The 15,972-nt window shown below is 44.0% G+C and overlaps 5 protein-coding genes across 5 annotated transcripts; 2 read left to right on the top strand and 3 right to left on the bottom strand.

Annotated features, from left to right (window-relative positions):
- Positions 1-892: 892 nt before the first annotated feature.
- FSUBG_13303 (ester hydrolase c11orf54) lies at positions 893-1,567 on the bottom strand (the record flags this gene model as incomplete). The annotated part of the gene is made up of 1 exon (XM_036678181.1): positions 893-1,567. The coding sequence occupies one exon, from the start codon at positions 1,565-1,567 to the stop codon at positions 893-895; it is 675 nt and encodes a 224-aa protein (XP_036531241.1).
- A 783-nt stretch (positions 1,568-2,350) lies between these two features.
- Positions 2,351-3,220, top strand: FSUBG_13302 (uncharacterized protein; the record flags this gene model as incomplete). The annotated part of the gene is made up of 1 exon (XM_036678180.1): positions 2,351-3,220. The coding sequence occupies one exon, from the start codon at positions 2,351-2,353 to the stop codon at positions 3,218-3,220; it is 870 nt and encodes a 289-aa protein (XP_036531240.1).
- A 3,178-nt stretch (positions 3,221-6,398) lies between these two features.
- Positions 6,399-7,739, top strand: FSUBG_13301 (DUF4419 domain protein; the record flags this gene model as incomplete). Its single annotated transcript, XM_036678179.1, has 1 exon — positions 6,399-7,739. The coding sequence occupies one exon, from the start codon at positions 6,399-6,401 to the stop codon at positions 7,737-7,739; it is 1,341 nt and encodes a 446-aa protein (XP_036531239.1).
- Positions 7,740-11,576: 3,837 nt separating this feature from the next.
- FSUBG_13300 (alpha-L-fucosidase) lies at positions 11,577-13,404 on the bottom strand (the record flags this gene model as incomplete). The annotated part of the gene is made up of 7 exons (XM_036678178.1): positions 11,577-11,920; positions 11,992-12,182; positions 12,277-12,493; positions 12,552-12,689; positions 12,763-12,947; positions 13,015-13,285; positions 13,326-13,404. The coding sequence occupies 7 exons, from the start codon at positions 13,402-13,404 to the stop codon at positions 11,577-11,579; spliced, it is 1,425 nt and encodes a 474-aa protein (XP_036531238.1).
- An 846-nt stretch (positions 13,405-14,250) lies between these two features.
- FSUBG_13299 (WAC domain protein) lies at positions 14,251-15,582 on the bottom strand (the record flags this gene model as incomplete). The annotated part of the gene is made up of 1 exon (XM_036678175.1): positions 14,251-15,582. The coding sequence occupies one exon, from the start codon at positions 15,580-15,582 to the stop codon at positions 14,251-14,253; it is 1,332 nt and encodes a 443-aa protein (XP_036531237.1).
- Positions 15,583-15,972: the final 390 nt, after the last annotated feature.

Raw genomic sequence — 15,972 nt, 5'->3', positions numbered from 1 at the left:
TTTCTAGATTTTTAGCTATTTTATTTTATATAGTAGTACCTATTTATACAGTATAAATAAGCTTTTTATATACTAGCCATAAGTAAATTAGCTAGAATTATTTTACTAATTATATAGTTTCTGTATATAGTTAAATATATAACTTTTAAATTCTAGCTATTTTAGGCTTAATGTGGAATTTATACAAGCTTTTAAAAATCAGCTTTTAAGGTATAGGTTAAGCTAACCCACTTACTTAGATAACTCACTTGCTTATCAACTACGTTAGCTATAATATCTATAGCTTATTTTAACTTAATCTATAACTAAGGCTATAAAAAAGGCTATTATATACTTAATTTAAATCCCTAAAGATATTATATTACTAAGCTTAATAATCTTAATAATAAGATTATTATCCTTTTTACCTTACTTAGCTATAATACTTTTAATTATATTAAGTATTATAAAGTCTTTATAGTCCCTTAAGATATATAAACTTTAATTTAGTAAGAAAAGGATAAGCTTAGAAAGCTTACTTAAGAAAAGTATTTTAAATAAGTATATTATATTAGGAGGTTAAGAGTAAATTAGGCTTAGTTAATTAGTATTACTTTATACTTTATAGCTATAACTTTAAGGCTATAAATATAAGTTACTTAGTAACTTAAGAAAGAAGGGTAAATATAGAAAAAAGGTTAAATAGACTGGCTATATAAGTTAAGAAGTTAAAGGTTTTAAAGAGAATATGTCTATAGCGGCTATATGGTTAGGAGGAAAGGTTAAAAGGACTGGCAAAGGTTTAGAGGAAAATATATATATAGTAGCTGTATTGTTAAAGGAAATGTTAAACTGGCTGGTTAAGGTTAGGGAATATTAAGTATAAGGTGGCAAAAGATCGGTCATAACAAAGTTATTTTAACACAATGGCCTCATACTCAATATCAACATCGTGGTTGTCAATCTCATAGTGATAGTGGCCCCCAGCATCCTTGCCAGAAGGACAGTACCCGTGAGTGTGCTCCATGCGCAGACCAAGTGCTTTACCAGGATCGGCAGAATGTAAGACCGAAAATAATTTCATTGGTCCATCAAACTCGTGATACGTCAACCAGTTGTTGAGCTGTGTGAAGTCCTGGAAGGGTGACTCCTTTTCGGACGGGAAATCAGGTATGATGTGATAGTAGGCACGGCCAGATCTAATCAAGAAAACTCCGCCTAGGCTGATAATTTGCGAGTCCCCATAGGCAGCGAAAAGGCTCTTTTGTATCCATTCTGTAAAGCTTTTCTCCTGCCCTATCCGTTTCTTGACATGTACCTTGAGAACAGAACCAGGGAGGCCTTCAGAGCCATACAGATTGATCATGAGCGCACAGTCCAGAGACGGGCTCTTCTCAATCTGGGGTTGACCATGTTTCCCGATACGAGCATAGCAAGATTGGTTGTCCATCTCGTCCAAGCTGCCCTGCCAGCCAAGATTGGGTGATAGCTCGCAATTGACGCCTACTTTATGAAATGGACCAGCGCCAGCGCCAAGTAGGCCACCTCTCTCTGCAGTCATCTCCATAGATCTGGCTATATCTGCCATCGACCATATTCTCTCGAGTTGAGGGTAGGGAAAGAGATAACGCTGCCCGCCTACATCGGCTATTTTCTCGTTGCCTCATATTCCTTCGGTCGCCAGGTGGAATGGGGCTTGCCGAAGATCAGGGCACTGCACCACAGTGACTGATGAATATTCGAAATTGGAAGCAAGAGGGCCGCTTAGCTTTTCACCCAGCTCTTCCAGAGTGGGTGGATTCAAACAATATTTTTCGGTTTGCATGGTTGCAGGATATTTTGGTTTGAGAATAGAAGAACTGTGAGCAAGCTGCATCAATATCTAGTTTAACCCTAATAATCCAAAAATATATAAACAATCAGCTGTGTTTTCAGGTCTGGGTTTGAATCTTGTCCGTTCGTAGTGTCCTACACCTCTCCACAATCTCCACGGCGGTAGTTGGCGTCGCCGTGATACCGGCGATTTTCCCGATGGGTACCTACATCTCGCCGGTGGAGCCGAGACTCTATCGCCTCATACTAGCAATCGACTGCTTGAGGCAGAGGGCAGTAGTGAGGGGCGGATCCCGAGAATTTCGTGACGAAGAATTCTGCGGACACTCTCGGTAGCGATTCTTATTAGGCAAAGGATGCGCTCTTTTTCTTATACATTTCCTGTATTTAAGATGACGTGATAACTGCTGGTTACCGTTTATTTCCTTATTGCATCCTTACATCCAATCCAAGATACATCGCATGACAACCTGTATTATTGTGTCTTCTCCCTTCTTTTATTTATAAACCACGTCAATCCTCTTTGATATTAGCCACAATGTCTATCGTTCCTCCTCCAGTACCTGAAGTCTGGCCTATCTACCCTGACCTTGCTGGTAAGGTTGCCCTCATCACAGGTATTGGTCAGGTCGGGCCCTTAATCAGTCCTTTCTGGGGCAATGGAGCCGCAACAGCTCGCTTGCTGGCAAAGAACGGCGTGAAGATTTTTGGGTGCGATCTGAACCTCAAAGCAGCTGAAAGGACAAGACAGCGGCTGTTGGAAGAAGATCCCGAACGCATTGTTGATGTCGTCGCGGCGGATGTGCTTAAGAGCGATCAAGTTAACGCGCTAGTGGATTCTGTTATGAAGAAGCATGGTCGTATCAACATTCTGACTAACAATGTTGGCCAAACCTCTGCAGGCAACCCAGCCACTATGTCTGAGGAACTATGGAACTTCCAGCTCGACCTCAATTTAATTTCCGTCTATCGACTGTGTCACTACGTCGTCCCTATCATGGAGAAGCAGGGGTCTGGTAATATTATCAACAATGCTTCAATCACAGCCCTACGTTACATCGGTAAACACCAGATTGCCTACGCATCTGCCAAGGCCGCTGTGATACATTTCACCAAGGCTCTTGGTGTCATGTATGCCAAGAACAACATTAGAAGTAACTGCGTTGTGCCGGGTCTGATGTACACGCCTCTCGTCGACAACTTTGCTCAGAGCAAAGATCCAGGAGATCAAGAGCCTACTAAGCGCATCTTGGATCATAACTGCCCCATGGGCTGGATGGGAACAGGTGCTGATGTAGCGAACGCTGCAGCCTGGCTTGCTGGTGGTGGCAGTCGATATGTTACCTCACACGAGCTTGTTGTGGACAGAGGCGTTACAAAGAGTACTGGCACTGGGTTTCACTCTTAGTAAGGGAGAACAGGAATTGACGATTTGGAGAACTGGGCTTGTTAATGCGAAAGACAGATTGTTGGATCTGTAATATTAATGTACACCACATGACAAGTAGATACACATAGCGGGTATTTGTTGCTGATCTTGTTATCTTTATTAGAAATGATACATCAAGATTATAGTAATAAATATAGCTGCTTATATCAAGCGACTATGGCTTCTGGTGTTTAGGTCTGTGACGAGCAGCTAATCGCATCCAAGTCAGCATGAGAATGGGGTCTCAAGACATCTTGAACTTGCATACGTTATCTAATATCACACTGTAAGATTCTTATACGGGCCCTCTCCAGTTACTTTCTGTATGTGCTAAACAAAGTGACTTCGACAACAGAAAAGTTTAAAGCTATATATAAGCCCCTCACTGTTGAACGAGACAACTACAACTTCGTGAAATGGATCAAGAATTCAACCGTGTACAAGGTACTGATTTTCCAAGTCGCTAAAAAATTCGACCTTCTTGCTCATTGGCAGTTTATGACACGACGTGTTGTTTTTTTACGTATTGGTGTTTTAAAAGTTCTTGCAAGTCGTCAACTGGGCCTTCCCGACCAAGAGCAGGCGTCTTGTGTTCTCGCATACTTCTTGGATTGGCAATACAGTTTTCCGAGAAGAAAGACGCAAGATTGGCAAAGGCTTCTGCTGCTGAATCTGGTCGAAACGTTTCTAAAGTACTGTAGACAGCATCCAGCCACGGCTCCAAGGTGATTAGACAAGGGATTTCGGTGGCAGGTCTTGTAGTTAAAGTTTAGGAGGAAGACGACGTCTGCTAGGATAATAGAGAATTCAATTTTTGCTATCAAGTCTACATACATCATCTGGAATCTAGCTTCCTATATACATTCAGGTTATTCTTATTGGCCGAGTTATGACATCTGGACCCGGTAGTGTCGAGATATTACATCCGGGATTCCGGTGATGCCGTGACGTCGGGCTCAAAGAGTGGAAGAGCTTTTGCCGCGGCACCGGAGTTCGGGCAGCGGAGTTGCGGTAGTCAGGGGCGATTAACAAGATAATCGATAGAGGGTCAACTAAACGCTGTGGTCGGATACAGTATTGCTAGCCTAATCTGTTTTCTAATTTTAGTGTTGACCTATACATGTACTCGTGAGGTACGGAGTAGAAGATGCCAATTCTCTGTGCTTCAGATGTCTCTTGGTAGCGAGTCGCGAGGCGCCACTTGCTGGCTAAACCGTGCATAAGTCGATTTTATGCTCGGAGCCACTGCGCGTCAAGCTAAGCGCGTCGACTCTTGAGAACGGTCGCGTCGCGGCCAGGCGTGGCGAGGTTGGGGCTTAGGGCTGGGCCTGCTGGGATTGCAATGAAGGCTGAGCAAACGCGTCTGGCTTCAGGGAAAAGAGAATGCGCGCGCCTTGTTATTGCATGACTTGATAGGCAGAGAGAGACGGGCTAGGGAGTACCTGAAGTGAAGGTCCTAATGTTGACACGGCTCGTTGCTCATGTCTCAACTGAGACACACAGCCCCAAAAAGCAAATAACGAAACCGCCCTGTCATCTCCCCGCCCACCCATTGCACCCTCATCACACGGAGAGACTACTGCCGGAAGTACCAAGCACGGGACATATACAACAGATTTGTTCAGGCTGATAGTTGCAGCTGCAATGCTACGCATATCCGTTCTGGTATCGGTTTTGAGTCTATCAATTGATGCAGAGCCAATGCAAGTCTCCTTGCCCCACTAACCAAATACGTCTGTGTCTTGATAAGACACTGCTGGTGCGACACGGTCAAGGGGCAGAACAGCGCTGAACGGTCGCTAGCAAGGTCCTTTTCCTGCCCAAGCATCCATCTCACGACTGGCAGAATCGCACCCCGGCACCACAGTCAAATCTGCTAATAAACCCGACACCTATCTCTCAATACCAGTCTATCATCAATAGCTTCAGATCAAACACGGATACTCCGTAACTAGTCACTACGACTGTTTCAGAACGCGTCGCAAGCCCACTAAGGTTATAGGGCATAGAGTGGTGGCACTGGGCTTCAGGGAATCTGGGCCAATAAAACTTAGTTGTCTACAGGGCTAACCCACTAAGGCTAGTAAGCGCCGACTGATAGGTACCTTGACTCTTTGAACAGGAGAATGATTGATTTAACCACCACGACGGCTTAGTGCATACCCTGTACTAGAATTAAATAACATTGTGTCAAGGGAAAAAAATATAGAGATATCATCAGAAGTTTAAGCTGTTGTAAAATTCTTATTCACTAGTCAATTGCACCGCAAGGAGAAGATTCCCAGTCAGCCTCAGTATTTATATTAACCTCGTATAACGCCGATTCTTCTTCGCAATCGGCGCCACCAATGCCTTAAGTCATGGAGAGGTGCTTGACTTTTTTCGAAATTTCAGTCAGTTTGCTGCGAAACAGAATCTGCTTCAAGGGATTTGCGGACTAAAATCTTCCCTATATATGTCCTTGTTATCTCAACACATAAGGTGCTGAGGATGTTCTTTGGCGTCGCACTGCCAATAATCACTCATCCAAGGCGTGCGTCCCATATGTTTCTTGTGACTACTGTGGTTCCTATGATAGCTAAGATTCACGAACAAGTGATCACAGGCTCGGATCAACTTTGTCAAGAGTGGAATCAACAAAGTGTATACGGTTGGATTCTTGGATAGCTATGAGAACTGGCAATCTAATTACTCAAGCGGATCTGTGATACTTGAAGCTTATTGGACTCTTACTAGTGACGGAGGAAATGACAAAAGCCTATGCAATCATGGAAGATGAATAGCTAGTCTTAAGTTATTGTTATCTTGAAAGTTCCTGGGAAAGCCTAGGCTGATGAATCTAGTAGTAGGTGAGGTAAGTATCCTCGGAGCAATGCAAGCGACTGCAGCATGAGCAATATAAGCCCCCAAACTCGGTGCTTGCATTGAAGTAATTGGTCAGTGAACTGAAGAAGTATTAGGCAATTTGGCAGAACTTGGGTCAGCAGCTCAGCCGTACACGTCATCCACCAATGACCCCGCACGTGGCTGTCTTACGTGAGTTGACCTTCGTTGCAACATGTCTTCTTCATGCTACCTATCCATATCATTTTAATCCCTTATTTACTCCATCCCTCTTATTATCTGATATTATACACCTTTGCGCAAATTTGCAGGCATGCCTGTAACAATCTCTGTCGCCAATCATCCAGCAACCACTTGGAAAGCCTCCAAGGTTGGAACAACAGAAAGTCTCTTGGAGAAAACCTCTCCTCGAGACTATCGCCGCTGCCAACGCATTATCAGAACCTCATTCACTCCGTCCCTTCTGCAAGAGAATCACATCTCCCCATCCGAGAACGGCTTTGTATGGTCTGCCTACCATGCCTACAGCCAGCATCACCACCTAACTATCCGTCCTGAAGACGTCTGGTTCTCCATCTTGACCCAGATAAGCTTTTTCATCAACGCCAACGCCGAAGAGCTTCGATCCTTTTTCGTAGCCCAGGAGGGCAAGAAAGAGCTTACGGTCTTTGAGGCTGGGGACCTAGAGAGCGCTAACATCGGGGCTATGGCTCAACGGCTGGCAGGGCTTGTGAGCAAGAATGTCAAAGACCCCGAACTTGGGGATTGGGTCATGCCAAGCTTCTCGACAACAACCGATACTGACCGAGTGGTTGCTTCTGTCCTGTTCATGGGAGCTATGCAGAAGTACTTTTCCTACGGAATGTGTTTAACTTGTGGAATCCCTTCTGTTACGCTGCTGGGCGAGATCTCAGATTGGGAAGCTATTCTGACGAGATTAGATCGGCTTGATCAATTGGGAAAGGAGCCTTCAGAGTTTGCCGAGATGCTGAGGCCCATTCTTGAACACATGATTTTGTCTTTTGAGAAGCCAGAGGATGCGAAGGTTACCCGATTCTGGAACACTATCGCCACGCGAAATCCTGTGGGTAGCGGTACCGATTACATCACAGGCTGGATCACAGCCTTTTGCTTCTGGGACGAACAAGGGAAACCAAAATACCGTAACGAGAAAGACGTACTTGCTGGTGTAGCATACCCGTCTGTCGACATCGATATGGTCACCGTCGGAGTTGCATCAGTGCCGGTCAAGATCAATGATAACGGGAACTTAATTAGCAGCATGATGGTCGCTGGTTCATTTGGCGTCCAGGCAACAACAAAGACTCAGGACAATTCGACAGAGGAAACGTCTTCGGCTAGGGACGAATCGAGAACACGACTTCGCAGTCTTGTCGGTTCTCAAGAGGAATCGACCGAAGCTACAGGTCCTGATCCAGAACTCAATGCAATCCAACCCCTTGCGGGTTGGCTCATGTATGAGGACGAGGCCAAGGAAGCAATCGAGGCGAGGGAGGAGAAGAAGAAAGCTTTACGTGATGAGTTGGCGGAACTTGAGAAACTGCCCGATGGACCAAATGACTTTGCTCAGGGTAGGAAGTTACAAAGAATGATTACACTAGAAGGGAAAATCCAAGAGCTGGAGGCATTTTGATATATGAATATGATCTTAGCTAGGAAAATCGTAATGCTCGTTAACTTTATTATCTTATTCTTCCAAGCTCTGGAAGTATCTTAATAAACAAGGTAGACATAGTTTTAGCAACACAATAAAGAACATAATACCTGAAGAATTATTTTTGCATAATAATAGCTATTAATAAAGGCCCAGTATTGATTTAAGTACTGGTAGAAATTATACTGGAGAGCTGAGGGGCCCATGTGCTTGATTGGTTCTTACATACTTATCTAGGACGTCCTACTCGTTATCACTACAAAGCTGCTAGGAACCACATGATCTTGGCCACATAACCCGCTTTATTGCATAAGAATAATAACGCCTGCTATATCTAACATTGCCTAAGGCGATCTCCACTAGTTCATAATAAAGTCAGTCTCCAATACATGAGTCTGACCCCAGGGGCGACCAGAGTATGCCTAACTGCTACTGTCGCTTGAGGATATGCAACGAAGAGTTATATTTCTCAATTATAGCAAGGTAAGTTGCAATATAATAATTACTATATCATTGCGCTTATTATCGACCACTTATTACATTTTCCAAGAACGCATGTCTCTCGGTTAGTGTTCAGTCTAGTGTTAGTTTACCTCACAATATAACCTCACTTACTGGAACCGGCGATGCGGTGTCAAAAGACGAAAACGACATTGCCTATTTTCGCCCGGATTCAGTCTTGAGATGAGTCTTACAGTTTGCTGTACACTCTCGGGCATGCCCTTATTAAATCCCGCTCTCTGTCCCATCCACGCTATTATCCACTCAGAAAGGCCCGCTGAGCTATGGAGGGGTTAAGACCCAGGCTCTGATAAACCTGGATCTTTTTAACTATATTACAACTGGCTAGAAAAGTTTGTATTAATTCTCTAGTATTAAGACAGGTATGCGTTTTAGCCTTATTTTGCCTTTGCTTAGCTAAAGCTGTAATAATTATTTATCTAGACTTAGGGAAATTCCAGTTAAGGGATCTAAAAGTCTAAGTACTAACTACTATTAGAATAGCTTTAAGCACTTTAGATACCGTAAAACAGGGCTATAACGATGTTTTCTGTCAGGTAGGTCATATCGCTATAATACGGATTTATCGTTATATTTACAGAGATAAGGCTTCTGACCTACTTTTATTAGACTGATAAGCTTAATTAGGTCGCGATGAGAAAACATATACTTTTGTGTTAAAAACATACCTAATGTACCCCTGCAAAATGACCTAACACCCACCTTTTTAGCAAAGAAGGCAGCTACCTTACAGTACATAAGCTACTAAATTACAGGGATATTACAGGGCATTACTTACTAACTTATAGAAGGCTTATAGAGTATAAGTCTTAACCTTATTTTATAAAACTAAACTTAGCTTTATAAAATAGAAATAAAATCTATAAAAGTTCCTATTTAGTTATTTTTTATATAATAATTTTAGAAATATTTTATATTTTATTTTAAAGACTAAATTTCTGTTAAGAAGGTTAAGAAGTAACTTAGGAAGTAGGGTAGCGGGTTTTTAGCTAGCTAATTAGGCTACGTAGCCCTGTTATTTATATACAGTTAACATAGAAGTATATGTTTTTTAATCACACCCCTTAATTAGGAGGTACAATTAGTTAGGTTAACTCCTGTAATCTTTAAGACCTCTATAAGCCTATTAAAATTAAGGGAGTATAGTTTTTAAAATTAAGGAAAATATTACTATAAAAAGAAGTTACTTTTTAGTAATAATATATATAAAAATAGGAAAAAGGTACTTAAGGGGGGGCGTGAAGTGGGGCATTGTAATACTAAAGATCGTTACCTGCTAGTTTTACTGTATTGCTGTTTTTAGGAAAATAACTTTTTGTATTTATAAAAGAAGTATAAAGGTTTAGGAAGAACCTGTTTTAATACAGGAATTATATATCTGTAATTAGACATGTCTTTAGGCTTAAAATATATACTATCCATACCTTCAATGCCATTCTAGTCGTTGGTATAATTGCCCTCTTGCTATATGGGTCCTGGGCAGCATTAACCAGCTAACTTTATATTACAAAAAGCACAAATATTATACCCTTGCAGTCAACATCTATCCCCACCATTACCAAAACTCATATAGAGGTTATAGAGGCAGTTAATGTACTTATTGTAGTGTGGCTAACTCGGTATGTGCTAGGAAAAGACGGCTTAGATATCTATTAATATTTCTCTAGTGTAAGTTTCATTATCCCTTATCTGACAACTGTACCAAGTTCCTTCTTTACTACAAGCATTAGTACTATATCACAATCGCAGCTAACAGTATGTATGCTCTTAAAATAATGTAATGAGTTGAACTAATACATCTTATAGAGTACTATTATAAACACACAAACTTCTACAGTATCTACAACAGCTACCACTCTGTCAACAACTATATCCACTGTCTTGACTACTACAAGTATAACCTCGGCATTTTCTGGCATAACAACTATTCCACCACCATCTAGTTTCGTCCCTGTCATATCGTCTCTCCCATCAGCGAGCCTCGTCGAATCAGTCAAGCGACGGAAACGCGATTTGTCTTCACCAAACCGGGCAGTATCTCGCTTATGTTTGGGCAGCAAGCAAGCTCCCTCGTACCCCGCCGAAGTCACTTGCTATACTACTGTCAAAAGATACTCACGCAGGATAAGTATTCGGACTATTTTAAGCACAAAAATAGGAGCCTGGAAAACAGTAACAGTTTCCAGGACCTCTACACTCACTTCAACCTAAACACTTCCAGCTTAAAATGCGGTGGTTACAATAACAACCACAATTATCAACACTGTAGCCTTTACTACTACTCCAACGACAACGTGAGTTTCTTGATAATACCGAATTGGGGGCTGCAGGTCTTATAGAACTAACACTATCTTTAGCACTTCCACAACATCGACGGTTACGTCGATAATACCAGTTTACACCGCAAAAGTATATCAACAATGCGCACTTAATAATTTTACAGACGCTATACTATTTAGTCTTCAGAACGGCGGGGTGGATGTCAGTGGATTGGACGAGCCCTTTTGTTCGGATTCCTATACTGTGTCGACGATTGTCGCCGATTCAGTAACAGACTGCTGTATTGCCTGCGCCGAGACTCTAAACTGCGCTGGCGCTTACAGTGACGGAGCAACTGGTTGAAAGCTTCTCATTGGCAGTAGTTGTTCAAGTGGACAGAGTTCTTCGAGCTTTACAATTCGTTTCACGCCGCAAATGGGACTTGGTCGGTTTCTGATGAATGGTGGATGTGGCACGATGAATCAGGTTGTTAATAGAGATCCAAGTTGTATGATCGACTGTTAGGACTACCCAAACTGTCATATGGTTGTAAATCTTAAGCTGGGAGATGAAGAACTAAAAGACTGTATATATCTAAGCCTCTTACAATATTATGTAATGAGAGATAACCTATTCTATCTCTCGGTCCCATCAGTGCTAGCATCCCCTTCAACACTTCTGCATCAGTGCTCATACCATCTGTCATACACATGACCCTGTCAATCAGTGCTGGTGCCTTTCTTGACGTCTTGTGTGTTCTTTCGCTCCCTCCAGGCTATCTACCATACAAGATCATTTGTAATCGGCTTTTAATTCGCACCAGCCACCAATTGGAAACAGTCTATTCACTTCACTGTTGATTTCTCATTACATCGGGTGACGCATCCAGTCAGCATTGAACACCATAGATATCTCCAAGCTCACCGCTGCATTCCATACTGCCTTCATTCATACTGGCCATCTTTGCCCCAGGGTTAATCCATACCACAATGACATATGTTGGCTTCCCAGAGAGTAAGGAGGTCGGCTACTTCTCTACCAGCTGCTAGTATAATCTAGTTTAAAGGTCCAAACATACTCATCACCGTTAATAGCCTCATCCGGGATATGTAGAGCAATCGAGCCGTTGCTAAGCCAGTCAACCTTGATAACAGTTCCGGCGCCACTGCCGCCCAGCAGCGTAACAGTATCGCCTAGTAGGTACGGTACAAGGTCGGGAACGACCAAGTATGAAGGAGGCTTCGTAAGGTAGTGGATGTAAAACGCCGATAAGTACTGAGGGCAGGTGGTATAGCGGAAGTTATTCTGTCCAGAAGTAGTCCACCAGAATCGAGTCTCGTAGATAGACTCGCCATGTGTGGACAGCCACTTGCCGGCGTCTAGCAGACCAGTTTGCATAATCTGTGGGATACCTAATTATGGGTTGGGCCGATATCGAGCAAGAAGTTACCATTCTTGCTAACTATGTCAACGAGACTGTTGATAAAATCTCCGCCAGTCATGTAGGCATCATTTGGGGTCATGTAATTAAAGCCAAAAGAGTAAGGGTCCATGCTACGGTTCGACTCCCAGCTACCGGCGTGAGTACTGAAGCCAGACTCATATTCGGGGTTGCTCATGTCCACAGCGTAGCCACAGCGGCTATTGATGGCTACCTGCCGATTCTGCTGGGTAGCATTATTGAACCACTCGGAGGCAAAACATAGTGGCGTTGTTAGCACCGCCAATATCGCACCACATGTAGTCAGTTTCGTATTCGTTGGCGAGGATGTTCATCTGCGAGAGTTGAATATCGAGGACAAAGTCGTTAACTGGAACATAGCCTGTGTAGGTAACATTCGCTCCGGTATAGGGGTTGGTGTCAGGAATACCAAAGTCGTTGCAACCGGCCAAGCAGGCTGCGTACTTGGCGTACGCGGGATTGTACCATTCAGGCATGCTGAAGTAAATGCCTGTGGGTTCGATGTCAGTGCTGGCAGCATAACCTGATCAACTAACGAGCCTGCTCACCTCTCTTCAAGTCTAGCTGATACTGTTTCGCAGCGGCGAACAGATCGCCGATGAAATCGCGTTTTGGGCCCCAGACCACCGAATTGCGCTTCGAAATGCTCGAGGGCATGTTAAAAAGTGAGAAACCATCGTGGTGTTCTGCAGGGGATCAGCTTCCTCATACGATACCATACCATACCATATGACAGTGACAGAAAGATACTGTACGTACTTGTTACGGGCACAAAATACTTGGCGCCTGCATTGGCAAAGAGATTAACCCACTGCTGGGGGTCCCAACCGGCATCAGTGAAGTTGGAAATGAATTGATCATAGTTAAAATCCTCGCCATATGTCTCCTTATGGTAGTTATAGTAGCTAGGGTTGAAGTCTGATTGATGCGAACGGTACCAGTACCTGCAGAATACCTATAGTAGTTTAACCGAGGGCTATCGCTGGTGACGAATTCTGGACAAAAACTTACCATTCGGCATAGTTCTCGTTCGGGGTCGCGCCGCCCCAGGCAGGGGCACTGTAGAGACCCCAGTGGATGAAAATGCCAAACTTGGCGTCATCCCACCACTGAGGTGTCCAGTGGTAACCCAGGTTATCGGTTGTGTAAGTGGCTGGGCCACAAGTGCCAGAGAATGACGAGTTGGCGTAGAGGGTTGGGCCGTAGCTCTCACCGTATGTGGCCACGAGTGTGCCACTGCACTGTGAGCCGCTGGACACTCCCGGCTTGTTCTTGACGCCAACTTGCACGATCATTCGCATCATCCGCCGTGGAAAACATACGTGTAAAGCGTCGGCCAACGTAAGCTGGTTTGTTTGTTCCGCTCGAGGTGCCGAGCGATGCCATAGCGTCGCCAGCCATAGTGGCGAACACAATAGAACAGCTCCGATGCATGGCTGCCGCCTGAGTAGATGATATCGAAGTAGAGCAATTGAAAAGTATATGCAAGAAAGGCTGGATACTCAATGTCATATGTTCCTTGCTACTTGTTGTTCCTTACACGGACAAATTACCCGTCGGTAATTGCTCGCAAACAGGTCAAGGCCAGAGAGATATTTGTATCCCGTCTTGCAAATTCGTCCAAGGTTTACTTCTGTCGCAATCACCACAATGTACGAGGACAAATTACCCGACGGTAACTACTATAGTATCTGAAGCAAGCACGGAATTTCGCATGGCCTCATGCTGTTCTGCCTTTGTGCAGAGCCGACCTTCATCCTTGAGGTGTGCCACCCAATACTTCTAGTGCGCTTAGCCCTGGTCTAAGATGATTTACTGACAACGAGGAAATGAACACTAGTACGGCCCGGATTTGGAGCTATGCTGCCGTATTCCGAACGGCATGTAGAGAAGAGAAGCGCGGGGAAGCTTGAGCTATATATCGCTCTGATATACAAATGTCCAGGTCACAGGGTATTGAAAGGAAGGTCTGTGTGTTAACTGTGTCTAACCTTAGGCGCGCTTGATAGCGGGAAAGTCACAAAGAAACTTGAAAAGTTGTGGTGGATAATTAAATGAAGTCTGAGCGTTATAAAGCAGGGACCCAAGGAATGCTCAGCTAATTTCCATCTAGTCCAACAATCCAACACACATCAGCATCGCAATTCTGATTCAAGACCACCTGGTCATTTCTCAGTCTCTATCAATCATTATCATTATTCATCCTCTATGGATAAGTGCCCATCAGTCCAGCCGATATTAGTCGCGTCAAGATCGACGTGACAGTATTGGTATTTGCTCTTGTTCCGATTCGTCATCCCTCGACGTGTTAATATTCGTCGTACTTCCTGAGTCCCCTTCAGCTTGAGCTGATCTTTCCAAGGACCTGTCCTCAGACGAGTCATCTGACGATTTCGCAGCATCTTGAGCCCGCTTCCAGTCTCTATGCCTCTTGGCCAATCCCCCAATGGTCGGCTCCGCCTCGGTAGGATTCGACAAGCTTTTATGCCGCCAGCCAAGCTTCTCCTCAGGTCCGTAAGTAAAGTGCGATTCGGGATCTGAAGAATGTCTTGAGTGTTGTCGTTTGCGCGGGAACAGGTGCTCCACGTCAGCGACTTGGCTGCGCTTTATCGGAGCTGCTTTTGGCACTTGATTCAATTCGTGCGCGCGGGCTCTAAACCGGGCGAATCTCTCCTCCTCGAGACCGAACATGTTCTCGAGATACCCAAGTGTCTCCTCTGGGTCATGTATGGCTATTTCGCCGTGTTGTTTATAGTTCGAGATGTCATAGAACATGGCGAGGTAGGCAAGCATAGCAGTCTGTCGCTGACTGGTTGGTTGCTTGAGGGCATAGAACTCATTCGCATTCTTAGGGAAATGCGTGGCTTCGGGGTACGTGATGCCTTGGTTCGGTAGGTAGATCGGAAGTGCATGGATGGGAAGAAAGGGGTTTGATAGTCTGCCGTTTTGACCGATTGCTTGGATTCGAGCAAATTCGCATTTCATTTCGTCAAATCGCTGATGCACATCCTGGAAGCGGTCATCGACTGACTTGAACTCTTGGTCGAGTGCATTCCTCAGAGCAGCATCTCGATCCCTGATAGCCTTGAATTCTGTTGTTACGCTGTTGCGGAACTTGTGAATATCCTTTGTATTGGTATCAATATCGCTGCGAAGCTCCTGACGAACAGCCCGCACTTCTTTTGTTATACTGTCTCGGGACTCGCGTATATCGTTTGTATTGGTCCGAAGGCCCTGACCCACAGCTTGTAGTTCTTTTGTTATGCTATTGCGAAACTCTTTGAAGTCATTTCTGTTGGTATCAATATCGCTGCGAAGGCCCTGACCCACAGCCTGTAGTTCTTCTGTTATGCTATTTCGGAACTTGTGGAAGTCGTTTGTATTGCTCCGAAGGCCCTGGCCAACAGCTTGTAGTTCTTTTGTTATGCTGTTTCGGAACTCGTGAAAGTCATTCTTGTTGGTATCGACGTCACTGCGAAGACCATCGATATTTTTATTAACTGTCTTGAGATCGCTTCGTATTTCGTCCCTGAAACCGCCGAGTTCCTGTCTGATTTGTTGAATAATGCTGTTCTCCATGGCTGGCGATGGTGATGATGTGAGGTGGAGAAGCGTGAATCTGTGCCGAGATTAAATGGCGCGAGAAACGCGTGGTCACCTGATGAGTTTAAGCGGATATATAATATTCCGCCCGCTCCTAGCGATCAGTGTTTAACATACCCTGCAGCTTCAAATTTTACACTATTCTCAGCCCAATTCCTTTATCTTACAGTCCACCGAACTGGCAATCGGGCCAGAAGCAAGAAGACCTCTGACGTTAATTGAGGTGCAAAAATTACTGAGTCTATCACTTACTAAATCTATACTAAATTTATTTAAAGTTACGTAAGAACTCTTGTCACCTGGGATAGAGGTCCCGAGGTTTATTGCACCCCCTTGCTTAGGTAGCAATAACTAAATAAAACGAAA

Source organism: Fusarium subglutinans (assembly GCF_013396075.1).
Source record: "Fusarium subglutinans strain NRRL 66333 chromosome Unknown NRRL66333_c0000325, whole genome shotgun sequence".
In the NCBI taxonomy this organism is placed as follows: domain Eukaryota; kingdom Fungi; phylum Ascomycota; class Sordariomycetes; order Hypocreales; family Nectriaceae; genus Fusarium; species Fusarium subglutinans.
This window is presented reverse-complemented; position numbering and strand designations above follow the sequence as displayed.